We start from the raw sequence: 17,157 nt of genomic DNA on the forward strand, positions 1-17,157 counted from the left end.
CACACAAATGTATTCTCAAGGAAAAGAAATGTTCTGTGTTTTGTTGATTCTGCTGAAGTCTGTTCAATTTTAAAGCTGCATCTTTTGGCTCGAGCGTCACTTACACACTTTCACTCCAATGGAAATATACAGAATGTACTGGCTCTGTGCTGTAGAATGTCTTAATGAACATTGATAAACATAGCATATCAATAAAATGGAACCCAGTCTGGTTTTTAATGCACATGATCAACCTTGAAAACACTGATCTGAAAGCAGCGTTCCTGAAATTCCTGTTATAACTGAGGATCCAATGCTACTTGGGGTGATGAACCTGTGCTTGGTGAAGTTTTACCTGTTTTATACTCTATGCACAGTCTGGTGCTCCGTCAGATCAGTCCAAAAATTCCCTTTTTAATGGAAAATGTCATGAGGTGAAAGAAGAATGTGAAGGAGAATCCATAAGCACTGAGGCAAAGCACGGTGAAAGAATGTGATTGCACTTATACTAAGCTGCTTTATAATGTGACAGCAGATGTTGGTGTTGCAGATGTCCAACAAAGCACATCTTAGATATTTCATCTTTATGTCTTCAGTCTGTCGTGGTGAAGAGAGAGCAGAGTGTAAAAGCAAAGCTCTCGATTTACTACGTCCCTACCCTCACCTATGGTCACCAGCTGTGGGCAGTGACCGAAAGAACGATATCGCGGATACAAGCGGCAGAAATGAGCTTCCTCCGAAGGGTGGCCTCTCTGGTCCTCACTGTGTTTTATACAGGCTGTGAAAGCATACGCAGATCAGTGGGAATCACTTAATTCCTGAGGTAGTGGGATGTACTAGGTTTTACACGTCTGTTCATCTCTGTCTGCATTTACCACATTTGTAGAGTACTAAGGAGCCGACTATGAAGCAAGTTTAACAGGAGCACTCAGAGAGAAGGGCTATCCTAAAACGTTGATGTTCCACAATTTTATATTACAACGTGCTGACGTCAGCCTGTTATGGACTCATAGTGATGTCACAGGGCGCTGTTGTCAACTTTGACTTTGGGCAAATGCTAGCTGTGCATAACATTGGAACTGGAATGTGCATGTATTTAGCTGGTGGTGCAAAAAAAAATCTATAAATGTATCTGCACTTGATTTGAATATTCTGCCAAGTCTATTTTGAACTGCTAAAATTGCATCTACTGGGGAAAAAACACATAGTTTAGATTTGCCGATAAACTAAAACAATGTCTCCGCCTCTATTAGGCTATGGGACAATAACCTTTAATGTTTAAATGTATCCAGTTTCAGAGCTCTAATGCGCAGCCATTACCTTAAACATCAACAAAAGCACACTCAATGTTTCAATGATTCATTTGAAATAAAGTGTTTATTTTACTGCTCAGTGAGCTGAGCTGCAATGATCTATTTTTATTCCTAACTGCCCATTATTCTGTTGTTTGATATTCTTTTTAATCCATTCTAACAACATCCTCTGATTCAGTCACTGATTGGAGGAGGCAGAACTCAGAGATCATTTTGTGCAGAGGAGTCAAATGATGCATATAATGAACCTTTTCATGGTGATTCCCATCATATCCAATCAGGGTTTTTGTTTGTTTTATTAAGCCTCTTGGCCACAGAAAAATAACATAATGGTGGAGAAAGACAACAGTGGTAATAATTGTGTCTTTAGGGGGCGATCGTGGCTCAAGAGTTGGGCGTTCGCCTTGTAATTGGAAGGTTGCCGGTTCGAGCCCCCGCTTGGTCAGTCTCGGTCGTTGTGTCCTTGGGCAAGACACTTCACCCGTTGCCTACTGGTGGTGGTCAGAGGGCCCGGTGGCGCCAGTGTCCGGCAGCCTCGCCTCTGTCAGTGCGCCCCAGGGTGGCTGTGGCTACAATGTAGCTTGCCATCACCAGTGTGTGAATGGGTGGATGACTGGATATGTAAAGCGCTTTGGGGTCCTTAGGGACTAGTAAAGCGCTATATAAATACAGGCCATTTACCCAACAATATAAAGGGATATGAGGTGACTGTTGTGTGAACTGCCTTGTAAGTTCACACTCCCTTTATTGCTAACAGCCAAACTATATTACCTACATATATTACTGTTATCACCATATCAACTTTTTATGGTGATGATGTACTTACAGCTGCTTCTACAGCCCCAAAAGAAAAAAATATTACATATTCCTTCAATTATCTTATGCAAATTAAAGCCATTTGATGTGACTGAACACAAAAAGCTGCTAAATGTACAGAGAGGAGGTTATGGATCAGCTGTAAACTGTAAACAATGTATGCATCAACTATATGGCACATCAAAAGCTCTGAATGAGAATGGCAAAAACAAATGAAAAATCTTGAAATAGTAATGCATATTTTATATTGACAAGCAAAACAACAGCACCCGGTCAGTACAAATCCCTTTAATTATTTCTGGTTTGACACAGAATTCAGAAGGAAACATTAATAAACAAAACAGAAGATCGAAACCACAGAGAAAAAAGCTGTTGCATGAATTTGAACATGCTTGGTATCTTAAAAAATGTAAAAACATGTCAGCTTCCATTAACCAAATCTTCCCAGCAAAGGTTTGGGAGAGAGATTCGACTCCATTTTTAAAATGAAGGCGTGCAGAGGAGTAAAAGAAGGAAGCCTAAAGATGGCTGAAGGTAATGACTTTTCTAAAAGAGCCCAATTAAAAAGAGAATGGCTCAAAAACAGATATTCCACTGGATAGTAAGCGAAGTATTGAGTCATGCAACAGCTTTTTTTTAAAAAGAGAATTTTAAAGTGAATTGGTACAGGAGTAACTGTCAGTGCTACAATAGATTTAGCATCTGCTGACAAATGTCTTCACTGCAGCAGGAACAAGCGAAGAACAAAACTCCAAAGTGAAGTTCTTATCAAACTTTGCTGGTTATTTACAGTTATGAGACTGGTCCCTGCTCGCTACGGAGGCTGAAGTATGCCAGAGTAATTTAACTGATACAAAACTCAAAGTAATCATTTTCTCAATTTACAACTCAGTTCTACAAATCAGACCAGTTTGATCCCACAAACTAAGTCTTCTATTTTCTTCTTTAACAACAAACAGTTTCTCTGGCCCCGGCTGAGCAGGTGAGTGAGCTGGTGGTGGACGCGGAGGTTGCTCAGCGGCCCTCCTCCGGGGAGCAGGAATGGGTGCAGGCACCAGCATACACCAGCTGCTTCCACCTGAGGAGTGGGTACGGGTGTGGAGGCAGACGGCATCCTGGCTGGCCTCACCCTGGGGACCGGAGCAGATCGGACACCTGCCACTCCCATACAGCTGTGGTGCGCCGGCAGCGGTGTTGGCCAGGAACGGAGCCGAGCCGCCAGAATCATAATCACGTGCACTCGGTCTGGTCCTGCAGTTCATCCACTTCTCAGCGCGACACCGCCGCCTGCTCCCTCCGTGTGGCCACCAGCTCAGCCACCATTTGGGCCAGCCCCTCCCCTGCCCCGCCACAGAGTGTTTGTGACATATTTTGTGAGCCTATACTGCATTCAAAGACCTATAAGAGTGTAAGACAAAAGCAACTAATTGCTAAATGTTGTCAGAAATCTGGCACATAAAACCTCTGTGGGATTTAGTCTGAACACTGCTGGAACAACATTTAACACTGAACGAAAAAAATGGGAACAGGAAATGCTAAACGACTGATTGTGAAATTAAAATGGGAGAGACAATGTTCTAAAAAATTTAAAGCCTCTTAAAAATTTGATGTCAAATTCACATCGAGTTTGTTCATTTAAATATATATAATCAAATATATAACTATCAGTTAATACGCCAATTAAACATTTTGGCAGCAAATGAAGACTCCATGTTCAGTCACTCTGAGTTCATTAACATGTTGCCTTCCACGAAATGTTTTGGCCACTGCTGAAATGAAACAGCGTGCTGACGGTACCATACCAACCTGAGATGAGCTCTGTTACTAAATAACTTTAAAACCAATAATCATCTGTTTTTACTGACAGTAACAGTGCTTTAAAGAACAACAACAACAAACACTTGTGTTAAAACAGGTCCACGCCAATCCATCGTACATTTATGAAATATAATTCTTTCCCTATATTAAACAATCATTTCCCCACGCTACAGACCATAAGCAGCAAAATATACATATTAGATCATCTTGCTAATATACAATAGAATGGGTTAAAGCAGCCAATAGGAACTCTTTTGGTTAAAAAAACCCCAACATATATAAGTATAAATATAATCACAGGTCAATATGTTAAGTATAAAGATATTTGACTACACACATAAACACGTGTCTGTATATACACAGGTTACATGGATACAATGGACTCTTATTCCCTTTTAGTGATACTGAAGATACTGAACAACATCGGGAAGCTCTTCTGGCGGCTGTTTGTACTCCCTCCAATAACTTTCCCAGGTGTGTGTCCTAAGGCGAAGTGCTCAAAAACAGAGGAAAAGCTGTGCAGGAAAGTCCTCAAATATTCACAAACTGATTGATCTTAAACCCCAGGAAGTGCTGAGCTCCACACTCTCTGTTCTTCCCAGCATCTAAGGTTCCCTCTGACCCCGTGCTCACTGTTTGGATTTCTGTCTGCTGCTCCCTTGAGACAGAAACTTTTTCTGTGTGCAGGACAGAAGTTGGGAGGTCACTCCAACATGGCGTCCAGTTGGTCGGCCAGGTCATCAAACATGTTGCCAATGTCATCCAGAATATTGCCTGCTGCCTTCACTGTGGTGCCCCCACTAGGAAACAGATGGGACAATGTGAAGTAAAAAAAGAGTTAAGCTAACTGTCAAATTAACTGGTGATTCAGAACAGCTATGAATGTGAGACAAAGTGTTTGTATAGAGAAAAAAGCACTATATGAATGCATGGTATCGTGTAGCTTGTAGTCAAGCACTCTGGCATGCACAATCACAGAAGCTCCACTACAACCATGTCTGTCTAAAACAGACCAATCACTTTAAGGACATCTTAGCCCCTGTCCCCACATCAGGCATGTTTGCTTTCTTTCCTGTGAAGATCACTAAAGCTCCTCGGCGGTCCTGGAACAGGATTATCCATTTAACTGTTTGCTGACCCTCAAACATTAGCTTTTCTTGTTTCAGGAATTTTATGACACTGTAATATTTTCATCACAAGATTTAGCGTCAGACTGGCGTTGTGTCCAGGGTGTATAACACCTTTCACCCCATGGTTGCTGGGATACGCTTCCTGTGACCCTGATAAGGATAAGTAGAAGAGAATGGATGAATAAATAGGTGGAAAATATATTCTTCTATGAGCGGTTGTGACATTATAACACGTGGGTCTGCAACAAAGCTAGCACGTCAAGGAAGCTTGTGTTTGTATTTGTGTAGCTATAGCTAGCTCTCAAGGCTGAGTATTAGTGATTATGGCTAAAACTAGACCCTCGGGAATGCTGCTGTATTCATTTCCTCAGCCACATGCCCTCAGTACTGAGCTGGGTGAGGCACTGAAACAGCTTGGCCATGGATGGCGGAGCTAGCTTGTCTGCTCCACAATCATTCATGGCCACTGCCTTGTGCAGTGACTAGGCCTTGCAGACAGATTTGTCATCAGCATTTGAGTTAATTTTCTCAGCCTGACATTTGAAATGCTAAATTTAAATGAGTCTGGTCTCCCTTTCAGGCTGACTGAGACCACTCATGGTGTAAGACTTCTTTCCACATGCTGACCTTATGATGGCAAATAGTGTGTACTTCAGAGATAAACCCAACTATAGTAAAGTGGTTCTGCGCCTTAACCCAGCCTCTGTGCCTAAGGTTAGGGAGTCTACCTATTGTTACCTCGCTCTCAGGCTATAAGCCCCTGCCATCTGCTGATGAGAACGAGAGGCGGCTTAATTCGCTGTGGCCTGTCTGAGAATTATGCATTTATGTAGACAGAAATAAGGGAATTGTAAAAAGCAATCAGCTCTCTGTGTTCCAGGCTCCTTGGCACATAGGGAAGCCTATACCAGCTGTCACAGTGGGTGGTAGACGATATTGTGATGGCATATGAATGCCAGGGATAGCAACCTCCTGCGCACCTGCGTGCACATTCTACCTCATGGGCCCTTTTTAAGGGTGTTTCTTGGCAGGAGCATCTGTGCAGCTGCTAGTTGGAAATTTCTACAAACATCTGTTAGGTTTTACTGCCTTAACATTAACCTTCACTGGCACACTCAGTGCTTACTGTGGGCTCTTAAATTTGTGTGAGGTGGTGCTCTTCCTGGGTGGAGAAGTTATAGTGTTTGGACCATGCAATCTCAGAGGGGTCTACATCTACCATAGTGAGCTACCAAGAGAGGTTTGACAGACAACCTTGGCTACTATCATAACTTTGCAAACTGAGTTTGGCTCATTGCAGCGCCCATTTGCATGGACATCAGGAAGAACTACTTTGGGTATGGGTCCAAGGGCTGTTATAAAGGGGGTCATGCCAAAGGGCGCTTTTCAAAGTGGAATACCAAGCGAGGTTTGAAAGAGAACCAGGTTTACTCTAGTAACCTCTCTTTTCATCAGTGTGGAGCAACAAATAACTAGAGAACTAAACAAAGGACAAAGTTAATGCTCGAGGACCTTCACTGAATTCTGCAGATGTTTTTGGCATTTTCCCTGTTGCTAAATTTAGAGTTAGCATGAGCAGTGCAGTGCCAACTACACTGAGACTACATGTTTCTATCCGTGATAACATTTGGCCTTCTCTCAATTTTAGAAACTTGAAAAAAAGAGGGCAGGTGCTAAAACAAAGAAGACAAAAGAAAAACTGAAAAAGAAATTTTGTTTTGTTTTTTTCTTTGGAGATTCATGATTTCAAGTTTTCCACAGGTTATATAGACTGACAACAGTAAAGCTTGTAGACGGTGTCCTCACTAGGGACTTTAGTTACAGCCCAGCAGCTGATCTGTCAGATCTGCTGCATGTTCACAAGGAACAGTTCAAACAACCAGTGCAAACCAACGGTTACCGCGGTACCACAGCTCAGCAATCAGTATGAAGAGCACAATATTATCATTCCAGGTAAAGCACACCACCCCAACTACACCAATACAATACTTCTTACCCGTCCACATTGCTCCCCTGTGCCAGTTTGGTCTCCACTACTTTGAGAGCAGCTTCCAGTGATGTACTAGTTTGCTCTAGTTTCTTCTGGGCCAGCATCTCCACACTGGCCACACCAGGCGGAGTTACCCATCCTTTTCCTGGCTGACTGGGTAGTGCCGAGGGTGGGCAGCAAGAGTTCAGCAATGGTGACGGTGGAGCAGCAAAGGCAACACTTTGAGCCATGCTGAGATTCGGACCTGAGGAACAATAAATATTATGTAACCATCAAAAAGAAGCTCGCTGTTAGGAAACAAGTTTAACCTCTTAACATCCACCAGATCACTGGTCGCCCATCTAGAATTGGTGTAGGGACTGGATTATGTTTACACCCGGCCATTTTTATAGCAACTTTAAAAGCTTTAACAAGAAAACCGTCATGCCAAAATTAATCTGAAAGAGTGGATTTGAAAATGTGGCTAAAACAAAAGCCAACTGATGGCCTTGTTGGTATTATATCTTCTTTTCATTGTTACCTGCTGTTGCTGCATAGGTGTTCTGAGGGAGTCTTGACACAGCGACGGCTTTCTGTGGACTCTCAGGTTCGGACGTGAAGGTCTGTCTGTGTTTCGCAGGTTTTGGACTGGACATACAAGTCTGAATGTACATGTTGCTTTTCAGCTTTGGGGAGACTGTGTGAATCTGTACGCTCGTGAGGTTAGGGATGGCTGTTTGTCCACTTGGTTGCAATGGCGAAACAGTTTTTTGAGGAGTTGTTGGTTTGCTGTTGGGGGTTTGTTTGAGGGGACTGGGAGGTTTTGAGGACACTGGAGGCTTTGGGCCTTTGCCCATTGATCCTATCCTCTGGAAAACATTGTGTGGCCTCTGAGCTTCATCGTCACTCAGTGTACTGATGTTATTTTGCATGTGGAGGCTGTTGGGTTCTGGGTGCTTGTTGTTTCTGTGTGGGGTGCTAACCTCTTCAGGAGTGGACGCGTCTTTGTCTTTGGGTTTGTGCCGTCTTTTCACCGTGTCAGACTCCTTTAGATTGAACTCTGGGAGTTCAAGGCTGTCTGGGGTCTGCACCGCCTCTGAAGGAGTTTTAACTTCAGCACCCGGCTGACTAACGACTGCTATCCTGGGTCGCTGTTTGATAGTCAGGTTGCCTTCTTCAGCAAACGGTAGATGGTCCTTGGACCTGTGCTTGGGAGATGCAGCAGCACTCTTTGATATGTGTTCAGTTTTCTTTGCTTTCACTTCCTCACCAGAGTCTCTCTCTGTACTTCTACCTCTTTGTCTATTGAAGTCTCTTTCTGTCCTTTCACTTCCTACCCTCCTAAGGCCCCCGAGACCCAAGGCTGGGACAGGTTTGGAGTGCTGAGTGATGGTGTGAGAAGGAAATCCACGTGGGATCGGTGAGGAAACAGGGCTGAATGCAGGTGAAACAGGGAGGTGGGCTGGTGGTATATCTATTCTTCTAGATGGGCTACTGCTGCTGCTGCCTTCAAGCCTGGCTGCGATACTCCTCACACTGCCTGCACTCTCCATCTCTACCCCTTCCTTCACCTCTGGCTCCACTCCTTGGTGGTTTCCTGGTTGACACACACGGGTGTCGTTTACCGAGCTCATCCTCTTAGGTGGGGGTGGAGGCGGACCTTTGCGTCGAGAGCGCACAGCAAAGGAGTGGCTACGGTTGATGTGACGTTGGGCCCCTAGAGGACTTGCATGGCCACGTCCCGGCCTGCGTGACATGGTGGCATAAGATGGCATGACCGCAGAGGAAGCAGAGGTACAAGGGGAAGTGGGATTGTCGTCTTCATCTGGCTCACCATCTGACAGAGCATAGCGATTCAGGCTTTGCGAGCGCTTCTTTTGTGGGCCTTTTTGAGTTTCATTGGCTGGGCCCTGTACAAGTAAGGGCCCCAGCAGCGGGACAGCCCCAGGCAGTGGCTTGGAAAGTAGTCGTGGAGCCCCACTGACTACTTCTGCTTGAGCTTGGATATAACTGAAAGCCTTCTGTGTCGGAGAAGCTTGCAGGGATGGTGAAGATGGGGAGGAGGGTGGGTGTTGTTGAGGCTGATAAGGGCGGTTAGGAGACTGGAAGTGTTTGGCTTTAGGTGGGACAGCTGGGTAGGCAAAGCGGGGCATCTTGCTGGGGGTCAGTGGAGGTGTGAGAGGGGAGAAGGGGATTTTATTTGGGATAGCAGATTGACTCTGATACACCCATGACTCACTGGGTCTCTGTCTATTTCTGCCTCCAGGACTGCTTCTTCCACTCTTCACCTCCTCCCCTGCTCCACTACTTAAACTCTCCTCAGACCGGCTCGATGTCCTGGCTGAAGACAGTACGGCCTGCTGATCCTGACAATGAGCCAAATTTACATTTCCAGAGTTCCCAGATTTCCCTGAGCCCCGCGAACGCATGCCAATGCTCTCTTGACTGACTGACATGGCAGTCCCACCTGCAGCAGAGGACACACCTTTAATGCTGAACATCTCAGCGGGACCTCCACCCGCCTTTCCCATCATTGCACTCTGTAGCTCCACGCTTAGCTCGCTGTCCTGGAAGGAAAGGAGGGCTCTGGGAGTACGAGGGGAGGAGCAACAGTCATTGGATGGAGTGTCAGCGTGTGCCTGAGCATTGTGTGTCGGCGCGTGTTCGATAACCACCAGCTCGAGAGCAGCAGGCAGCTTTCGTCTGAGAGTTTCGCCTCCGGTTCTGTCGGCATGGTTACGAGAGCGATGCAGGTCACACAGTCTCTTCACTGCTAACATTAGTTTCTTCTGATGACCTGAAACACACAGATTTATTTATTTATTACAGAGCTCAAAAAGATTTAATAAAAGTGATCAAACATTCCCCTTCTGTGCTTTGACAATGTCACAAGCAGTCACAGCACACAAAAGATTCAGTTTCAAAGCCTATGAGGCAGAGTACACCCCGGACCAGTCACCGATCAGAGAAGTTATTAGCAGAAGTTATTATAGAAAATTATAGAAATTCCTCACCCAGTTTAGTAATGCCTATCTCCTGCAGGTCCTCCCAGGTGATGTCCTTGACAATGGCAATGGAGTCATAGCCATTGTCACACAATCTTTTCTGGTACTGAGGCAATCCAATCACACTCAGCCATTCCCCCAGGTCCGACTGAACACGACAACACAGACAAAATTTACAATGGCTGCAAGAGCCAGCTGTTTACATGATGTATATGGCAAATAAGAGGGAGGACTGATTTCTCACAGGAATGTAATCTGGGAGCCACTCAGGAATGCTCAGCTTGCTAATCTCCATCGATATCTTCTTCCTGTGGCCTGGTTTGGTCACTCCGATAGCTGTAAGATCCTGAAGAATATCCACGCAAATAATGAGTGAATCATTAACATAACCAACAAATGAAAGAATCAACAACAAATCAATTAAATAACTGTACTTTAGCCAAGAGAAATCATTTTTTCATCTGTAAAAAAAGAGTGCTTTAGTTGCAGTCATGTCAAGTTTTCAATGGACTTCTTAAACCTTTTTTTTTTTTAAACATACATATCAGGCTCAGAGGGTTTCAGGCTGAAATGGAACCTATTCATTTTCATATTACTTCACAAAACAGTCATCCCAAGGTTTTATGTAAAAAAAGAAGAAGCAAAAAACAAACACAACTTTAAAGTACAAAGAACAAAGAAAAGTCTAACGGCATAGAGCTAAAAATGCTGAAAATTGTAACATAAATACACACCTCGGGGGTCATTCTGCTGATGGTGGGTACATCATATCCTGCACTGATGAAGCTGGACGTGTACTGCTCGAGCTGGAACCCACACAGCCACTGGTAGATAGCTTCTGAATCCTAACGACAGAGAGGAGATTCATTTCCAAAACCTCTGTGTGTAGAAAACATTTACGCAAACTTGCACAACTCTAAAACTCAGCTCACCTTGCCTTCCAAAAGCTGTTCAGGCCTCACAAAGTCTTTCTGAGGAGTGCCGTTAACCTGTTGGCGGGAACCACCTAAAAAACACACACAATTAATCCTGTGGGATGTGTTTTGTGATGAGTGCGTGGAGGAAGACAGACACTGGAGGAAAAACAAGACGAACCCAAAAAAAGACAGCCATGTTTTCAAAGTAACAAGATTCTGCTTTGTGACAGCAAGAGATCAATCCAGTCTGCATTAGTTGAGTCATGTTAAATCGTTCTTTTCCAAGCAGCTGTGTGACTGAGTGGGGCTGTCACGTCTCTCCGGGTGAGTGAAGCTGTGCCATCTACCAGATCTCATACACCCCTCACTCATCTTATTTACAGTCATTATATACTCAGATCTCAGAGGAACGATACTTTGTTGCCAACTGCTCCAATTTCACTTCTCTTCTTGCCCAAGGCTGAGTCTTTTTTTTCCGCTCTTCTAGTCCTTTCTCACAACAACATTTGATCTTTTCATTTCTCAATAACTTTTATTTAAGACCTCTTACAGACACGCAGATACACCTTGTAACAGGGCAATAAGTAATATAAGACACTGCACTGTCAAGATGTTCCTGGGAGATGAGTTAACTTATTCAGCATGATAATCACCCATCAAAACAACGCAGTCGTGCTTCTTGCGACATGCTCTTTGTACAAGATGGAAAGAGATGAGGAATTTGTGTCATTGTACTGTGGAAAAGTACAACTACAATTCAAATACAGTCAGTTACATTTCTAGGTTAGTGATCGCCCATCAAATCAAGAATGGTTTTAAAGGTGGAGGCAACTGACATTTTTTTTTCTCTCCTCAGCTTTTCTGACTGTTTTTCACTAGTTTTGCATTTGGATAGGAATAGAGGTTGTGCAGGTAGTCCAACTCAATACATGCTATTGCCAGAAGGTTTGCTGTGTCTCCCGGCATAGTCTCAAGAGCATGGAGGAGATTACAGCAGACGGGCAGTCACTGTAGGAGAGCTAGACAGGGCTGTAGGTCCTTAACCCATAAGCAAGATTGGTATCTCCAGGCTTCCTGAAGGGCTTTCACGTGTTTTCCAGTCTTTGCACCCAACTATTTCCAACTGTTTGATTTTTTTAAGCCACTTAAGTCTGACCACGACTCATTCAAGTACAGCATAAGAGGAACTCAATGATCAAATGTAAAACAGTTTTTCATCTTATTATTTATTTATCTTTTATCTGCCCACAACAGACAACAAGCAAAGAAAGAAAGGTTGAAATATTGACAATAACTATCAGACTGTGGCAAAAACACAATTTCTTTCCCATTTCTTTAGCTGAATCTATCAAAAATGTCGAAGATAACAAAGTTTGGCAGGCATAAAATTATATTTCTGCACCAATAAGGTGATTCCCAATGAAATATTAACCAAAAATTTGGAATGCAGTGGGTCCTTTAAAACAGGATCGAACCCTTTCTCCTCTGACAAAACGTCAAACATCATGTCAAATTATAACAACGGTCTTACCCCTGAGAAAAAACGAGAGCCGGAGAGCTCCTGATGTCTCACACTTCATCCTTCCCTCCACCTATCCTTCGTGCAGGGCAGACATCAGCTCCTCTTCCCTGTCTTCCTTCCTCTTTCTCAGGCATTTAACAGATGTCTTTTGCTCCTGATGCTCCCTGTCTCCTCCCTCTTCTCCTGCACTTTAACCCCCCCTTCCGATTCACCCTGAGGTCAACGGGAATTCTCTGCTTCTTTGAGTGTTAACATTTGAAAAGCCTTATCTCAGCAGAATGAACTTAAGTTCTGAAAATACTGTAAACATGCAATCCTGCACCTGCCATTATACCTGACAGCAGAGCACATTTCTCCAGGCCTTTAGTGTTTCTTGTGAAGTAGTGATCTGGGCTTTTATGGCTTGCGTAGATGAAAGAAGATGCTGGTTTTATTGGCTTCAGTGGTGAAGTAAAGTATGGTAAGCATTTACTGTCCCCCTCCATCTCATTTCCTTTCAGACCATCAACAAAAACAGCAGAACAATGCTCTATGATCCCTGCACACAGCAGCCCCGTGGTTTCTAAAGATACAACCCTTTTATGGTTGAAAGATTCATAGGCCAGTATTAAGTAGATAAAGAAACAAAAAAAACATTCTTCTGTAAAAGAAGAATCGGGTGGCTGTAGCTCAGGAGGTAGAGCCACCCCCGATCTACTGATCGGAAGGTTGGTGGTTCGATCCCTGGCTCCTCCAGTCTGCACGTCAAGTATCCTTGGGCAAGATACTAACCCCAGGTTGCTCTCTGATGCATCCATCGTGTGAATGTACCTAGAAAGCACTATGTATAGAGAAAGTGCTCGTGAGAATGGGTGTGATTGGGTGAATGTGGCATGTTGCATACAGCGCTTTGAGTACTCCGGGAGAGTAGAAAAGCGCTATATAAGAATCAGTCCATTTACCATCTACCATTTAAAAGGTCAGGTAAAACAACTGGACTGAAAAAGCAGCCAACCCGCAAAAGAAAAACTCTGAAAGACCTTCAGAAAGTCTGGGACCTTGGAAGAATCACAGCTAACAGAATTATTATTATTGTCAAACAGAGTCACCGAATGAAACATCTGTCATCTTCTTACTAACCTGTGGATCCATCAACCTGTGTGCTGTGGTCCACTCCTATAACGCGGTCCCTTGATTCGCCAGCAGAGGGAGCCAGCTGCACACACAAAACAAAGGCGTACTCAACGATAGAGAAAAGTACTTTAGTGCATTACTGACATCCTCCACACTTTGTTCATTTCTGTTACTATTAGTGAAACTGTCTGCTGTCGACATATGAAGCAGAGCATCTCCTTGTTTTTTAGTGTCCACCTTGGTTGTCTCTGTGCATATCTGACCTTGCCAGCGTCATTGTTGTGGCAGCAATGAATCCCATTCTGTTTGTGGCCGCTCTCTGAGCTCTGACCACTCCCTGCACTGCGGCTGCTACCAACACTGCCGGCGCTGCCGACACTGTTTCTGTCACCTGAGAAGAGCAAAGAAAGCAAAACAGAGAGAGATGACAGACTGACAGGAGACCTGTGGAGTGTCTGAGTTAGGAGACAATTGTAGCCGGCAGTTTATAGGTTATATATTTATATGTGCTGCCTACTGTACTAAAAATAAGTAAATAAATAAATACATAAAAACTATTAAGTCCTATTTATTACTGAAGGATTTATTGCCTCACCATACAGATTGAATCGATGCAAGGTGTTTGTTAGTAAGTTGTTTTATGCTAAGCAAGGCTAATCACGCTCTGCCACTAGCTCCATATTTAACAAAAAGATGCTAATATCAAGCTTCTTATGTATGTAAAGAATTTTCAACGTTTATGAAATTATTAAAACATTATGTTTTAGTGGAATCGACATTCTCTCTGTTCAGGAAATAACTGAATATATATTACATAGTAGAAGAAAAACATTAATATGTTTGCGGAGATTTTCAGAGAATAAGAGGAAGCTCCAACATGCTTAAAAGAAGAAGAACTTAAAAAGAGACCTTCATGCTGCTCCCTCATAGTAATGTCCTGCTGCAAGAGAACTGGTTATGGTTGCTGGATTGTTAGATGTGTATAAAGCAGAGGGGTGGGATTTGAAGGGTTAGCATGGTAAGGTCAAAACTCTGGTATATAAAAGGATAAAACAGGAATAAGCTTCTTTAAAAAGACCCAGTTTATCAAAAATGTGGTGACTTGACTGGTCTACAAGTTCACCGGCGATTGGGGTTTCGGTGGGTGGGGTATTAGGGGTTTAGGACCACACACTCTTACCAGTGGGAGAGCTCCTGAGGACCCAGATTTCCTGAGTGGGGCTAGCAGAACTAGCTGGGGTTGAGAGCTGACTGCCCAATGGAGCACCTAATAAACACACACACTTTAGACAAACGTTCACGGTACACTCTGCCTACTGCAGAACCGGAGCTGGGACTGGATCTATCAAGCTGACACAGCATCAGGGAAAGTTTTTTCATCAAGAAAAAACTGGGATTGGGGTGCTGTTTGGGAGCATATGGACAGAAACATTCCTGTCCAACAATCCTTGCCTTGCCTGGGATAACGTGAATCCACCGCAGGTGGTAAAACAGGGAAAAGGTTGGTGAGTGCATCTGTGTGTGTACCTGCAGGGTCATAGCCAAGGATGTATAAGTCATCAGTCTGAGGGGCAGGGCCGTGACTCGAAGGAGGAGCTCCGGACACAAAGTGTTGTCGTTTGCAAGGCATTGAAGCTTGGCGGAAGAGCATGCCTCCTACGGCCAGGGAGACAGGTTTGGTTTGAGGTGGACATGCATGAGTGAGGGAAAGCAGATAATGCACATGCGTGTTCGGTGGCAGTTTGAAATGCATGCACAGGCATCGAAAGCTCTTTAACCATGCAATGAAGAGCTATGAATATCATCAACTTTAACATTTGTCTCCGTCATGTATTCTTTTTCATTGAGTACATGGAACAACAACTAAAAACAGACAGATCCCCTCTCGGTAAATCCCCTCTACAGTTACATAACAGGCTGCTGAATGGAAGTTTAAGATCACCAAAGACACTGAGAAGGCTTACTCTTCCTTAGTGTGGTATTGGTCTCTGTTTGCTGACATCACTGACATTATCACAGAGCTCAGACACACTATTGCACAGGTGCACACAACCTGCTGAGTTTGCCTCATAAGCAAAGAGCCCATCACCAACTTTGAGGCGAACTCTCTTCTTTCGTCTCTTTCCTCAAGCATGAGCAGTCTCACACACACACGCCCACACACACAGAATACCCCGATGTAGGCTGTGAAGGCTTTAACACTGAGCTGACACTTTGCAATCTGGCCATAGTAATCCTATTAATGTGTTTCTCCGTGAGACTGTCGTGTGTGTGTGTGTGTGTGGACTGGCTTGTTGAAGACACAGAAGTGTGCACTCATGTCTGGAGCTGTTTTTGGAGCCCTGACTGTGCTGGTCTCTCTGTGCTAGAAAGTCGGGGGTTTTACAGCTGCAAACAAGTGAGGAGCTCATATTCACAGGGATTAAATTTGTTGATTTACAAGCATGCTGAATTCTCCAGCGGCCATGTCTGCAAACATGATAGATCCTGCTCGTGTACAAGTGTGGAGATATTTTGGTAGCCCAGATATATAAGAGTCGTCATGGGTCAAATTAGGTGTTATCAACACCAAAATACAGTTGTCTGAATTCATGTCCACAATAAATGTGTTTGCCCAGGCTGGTGGTACTTCAGGGGTCCGTTCTTCGTACCTCGCTTACTACATCCAAGATCAAATCATCGCGCTAACTTTGAGATCGCTATCCCGGTTCTCCGAACACACCTGTTGTTGACGATTAGTATAGCTGGATGAAGTAATGTGAGATCACTGGGTGTCGTAAAAGGGGCTACGCATCGATAGTAGAAACATTGATCGGCAACCCTTTGATTGGTCGGCGAAAATGTCGAAGGAGCGCGCTCAGTATTTTTCAGCAGCAGAGCAAGAACTCTTGAGTGAGGGATTTCAGGAGTTTCAGAGTTTAATTAAAACGCAAGGGAACACTGCAAAGGCTGCAAAAGCAAGGAGAGAGGGCTGGCAGGAAGTTGCTGACAAATTAAACTCGTAAGTAATTCAATAATAACAATAATAATGGATTGGATTTATATAGCGCTTTTCAAGGCACCCAAAGCGCTTTACAATACCACTATTCATTCACTCTCACATTCACACACTGGTGGAAGCAGCTACGGTTGTAGCCACAGCTGCCCTGGGGCAGACTGACAGAAGCCAGGCTGCCATATTGCGCCATCGGCCCCTTTGGCCAACACCAGTAGGCGGTAGGGTAGATTTATCATATCACACCATATTATCCAATATTGTATTACATTATATCCTCTTTCACATTAGAGCCACAACAGGACCCACTAGAACATGGGAACAAGTAAAAGTGAAATATAAGAATATTCCACAGAATGGTAATATTTATCACTTATATTGCTTTTCGTCTCTTGGAAAGAGACCCTGGAATAATCTGTTTGTTTGTTCATAACAGCAACCAAGAAAAGGGCAGCGCAAAAAAAGACAGGTGGTGGTCCTGCACCCCCTTGTCAACAAGTTGGTTAAGTAAATAATACCCTCACGGGAAAATCGACATCTCTCTATGAGCACACTGTCGCGCTGAGCTAAAGGATCCTGT

General features: G+C 43.9%; 1 protein-coding gene across 3 annotated transcripts in view; it reads right to left on the minus strand.

Annotated features, from left to right (window-relative positions):
- Positions 1–3,693: 3,693 nt before the first annotated feature.
- Positions 3,694–17,157, minus strand: part of caskin2a (CASK interacting protein 2a) — a 55,696-nt gene continuing 42,232 nt past the window's right edge. The window contains exons 12-22 of one of the 3 annotated variants that reach the window (XM_085415638.1): positions 15,110–15,238; positions 14,763–14,849; positions 13,846–13,973; positions 13,589–13,664; positions 10,963–11,036; positions 10,765–10,875; positions 10,275–10,376; positions 10,040–10,178; positions 7,567–9,822; positions 7,053–7,290; positions 3,694–4,726 (exon numbers count right to left, since the gene is read on the minus strand). In XM_085415638.1, the coding sequence (XP_085271764.1) occupies positions 4,630–4,726; positions 7,053–7,290; positions 7,567–9,822; positions 10,040–10,178; positions 10,275–10,376; positions 10,765–10,875; positions 10,963–11,036; positions 13,589–13,664; positions 13,846–13,973; positions 14,763–14,849; positions 15,110–15,238 (3,437 nt within the window). In that variant the 3' untranslated portion in view covers positions 3,694–4,629. The remainder of the gene's footprint in view (positions 4,727–7,052; positions 7,291–7,566; positions 9,823–10,039; positions 10,179–10,274; positions 10,377–10,764; positions 10,876–10,962; positions 11,037–13,588; positions 13,665–13,845; positions 13,974–14,762; positions 14,850–15,109; positions 15,239–17,157) is intronic. The other 2 variants (XM_085415636.1, XM_085415637.1) reach the window with 2 other exon arrangements.

This window comes from Rhamphochromis longiceps, linkage group LG8 (genome assembly GCF_057381845.1).
Source record: "Rhamphochromis longiceps isolate RC_006_pf linkage group LG8, R_longiceps_female_GT1.1, whole genome shotgun sequence".
In the NCBI taxonomy this organism is placed as follows: Eukaryota; Metazoa; Chordata; class Actinopteri; order Cichliformes; family Cichlidae; genus Rhamphochromis; species Rhamphochromis longiceps.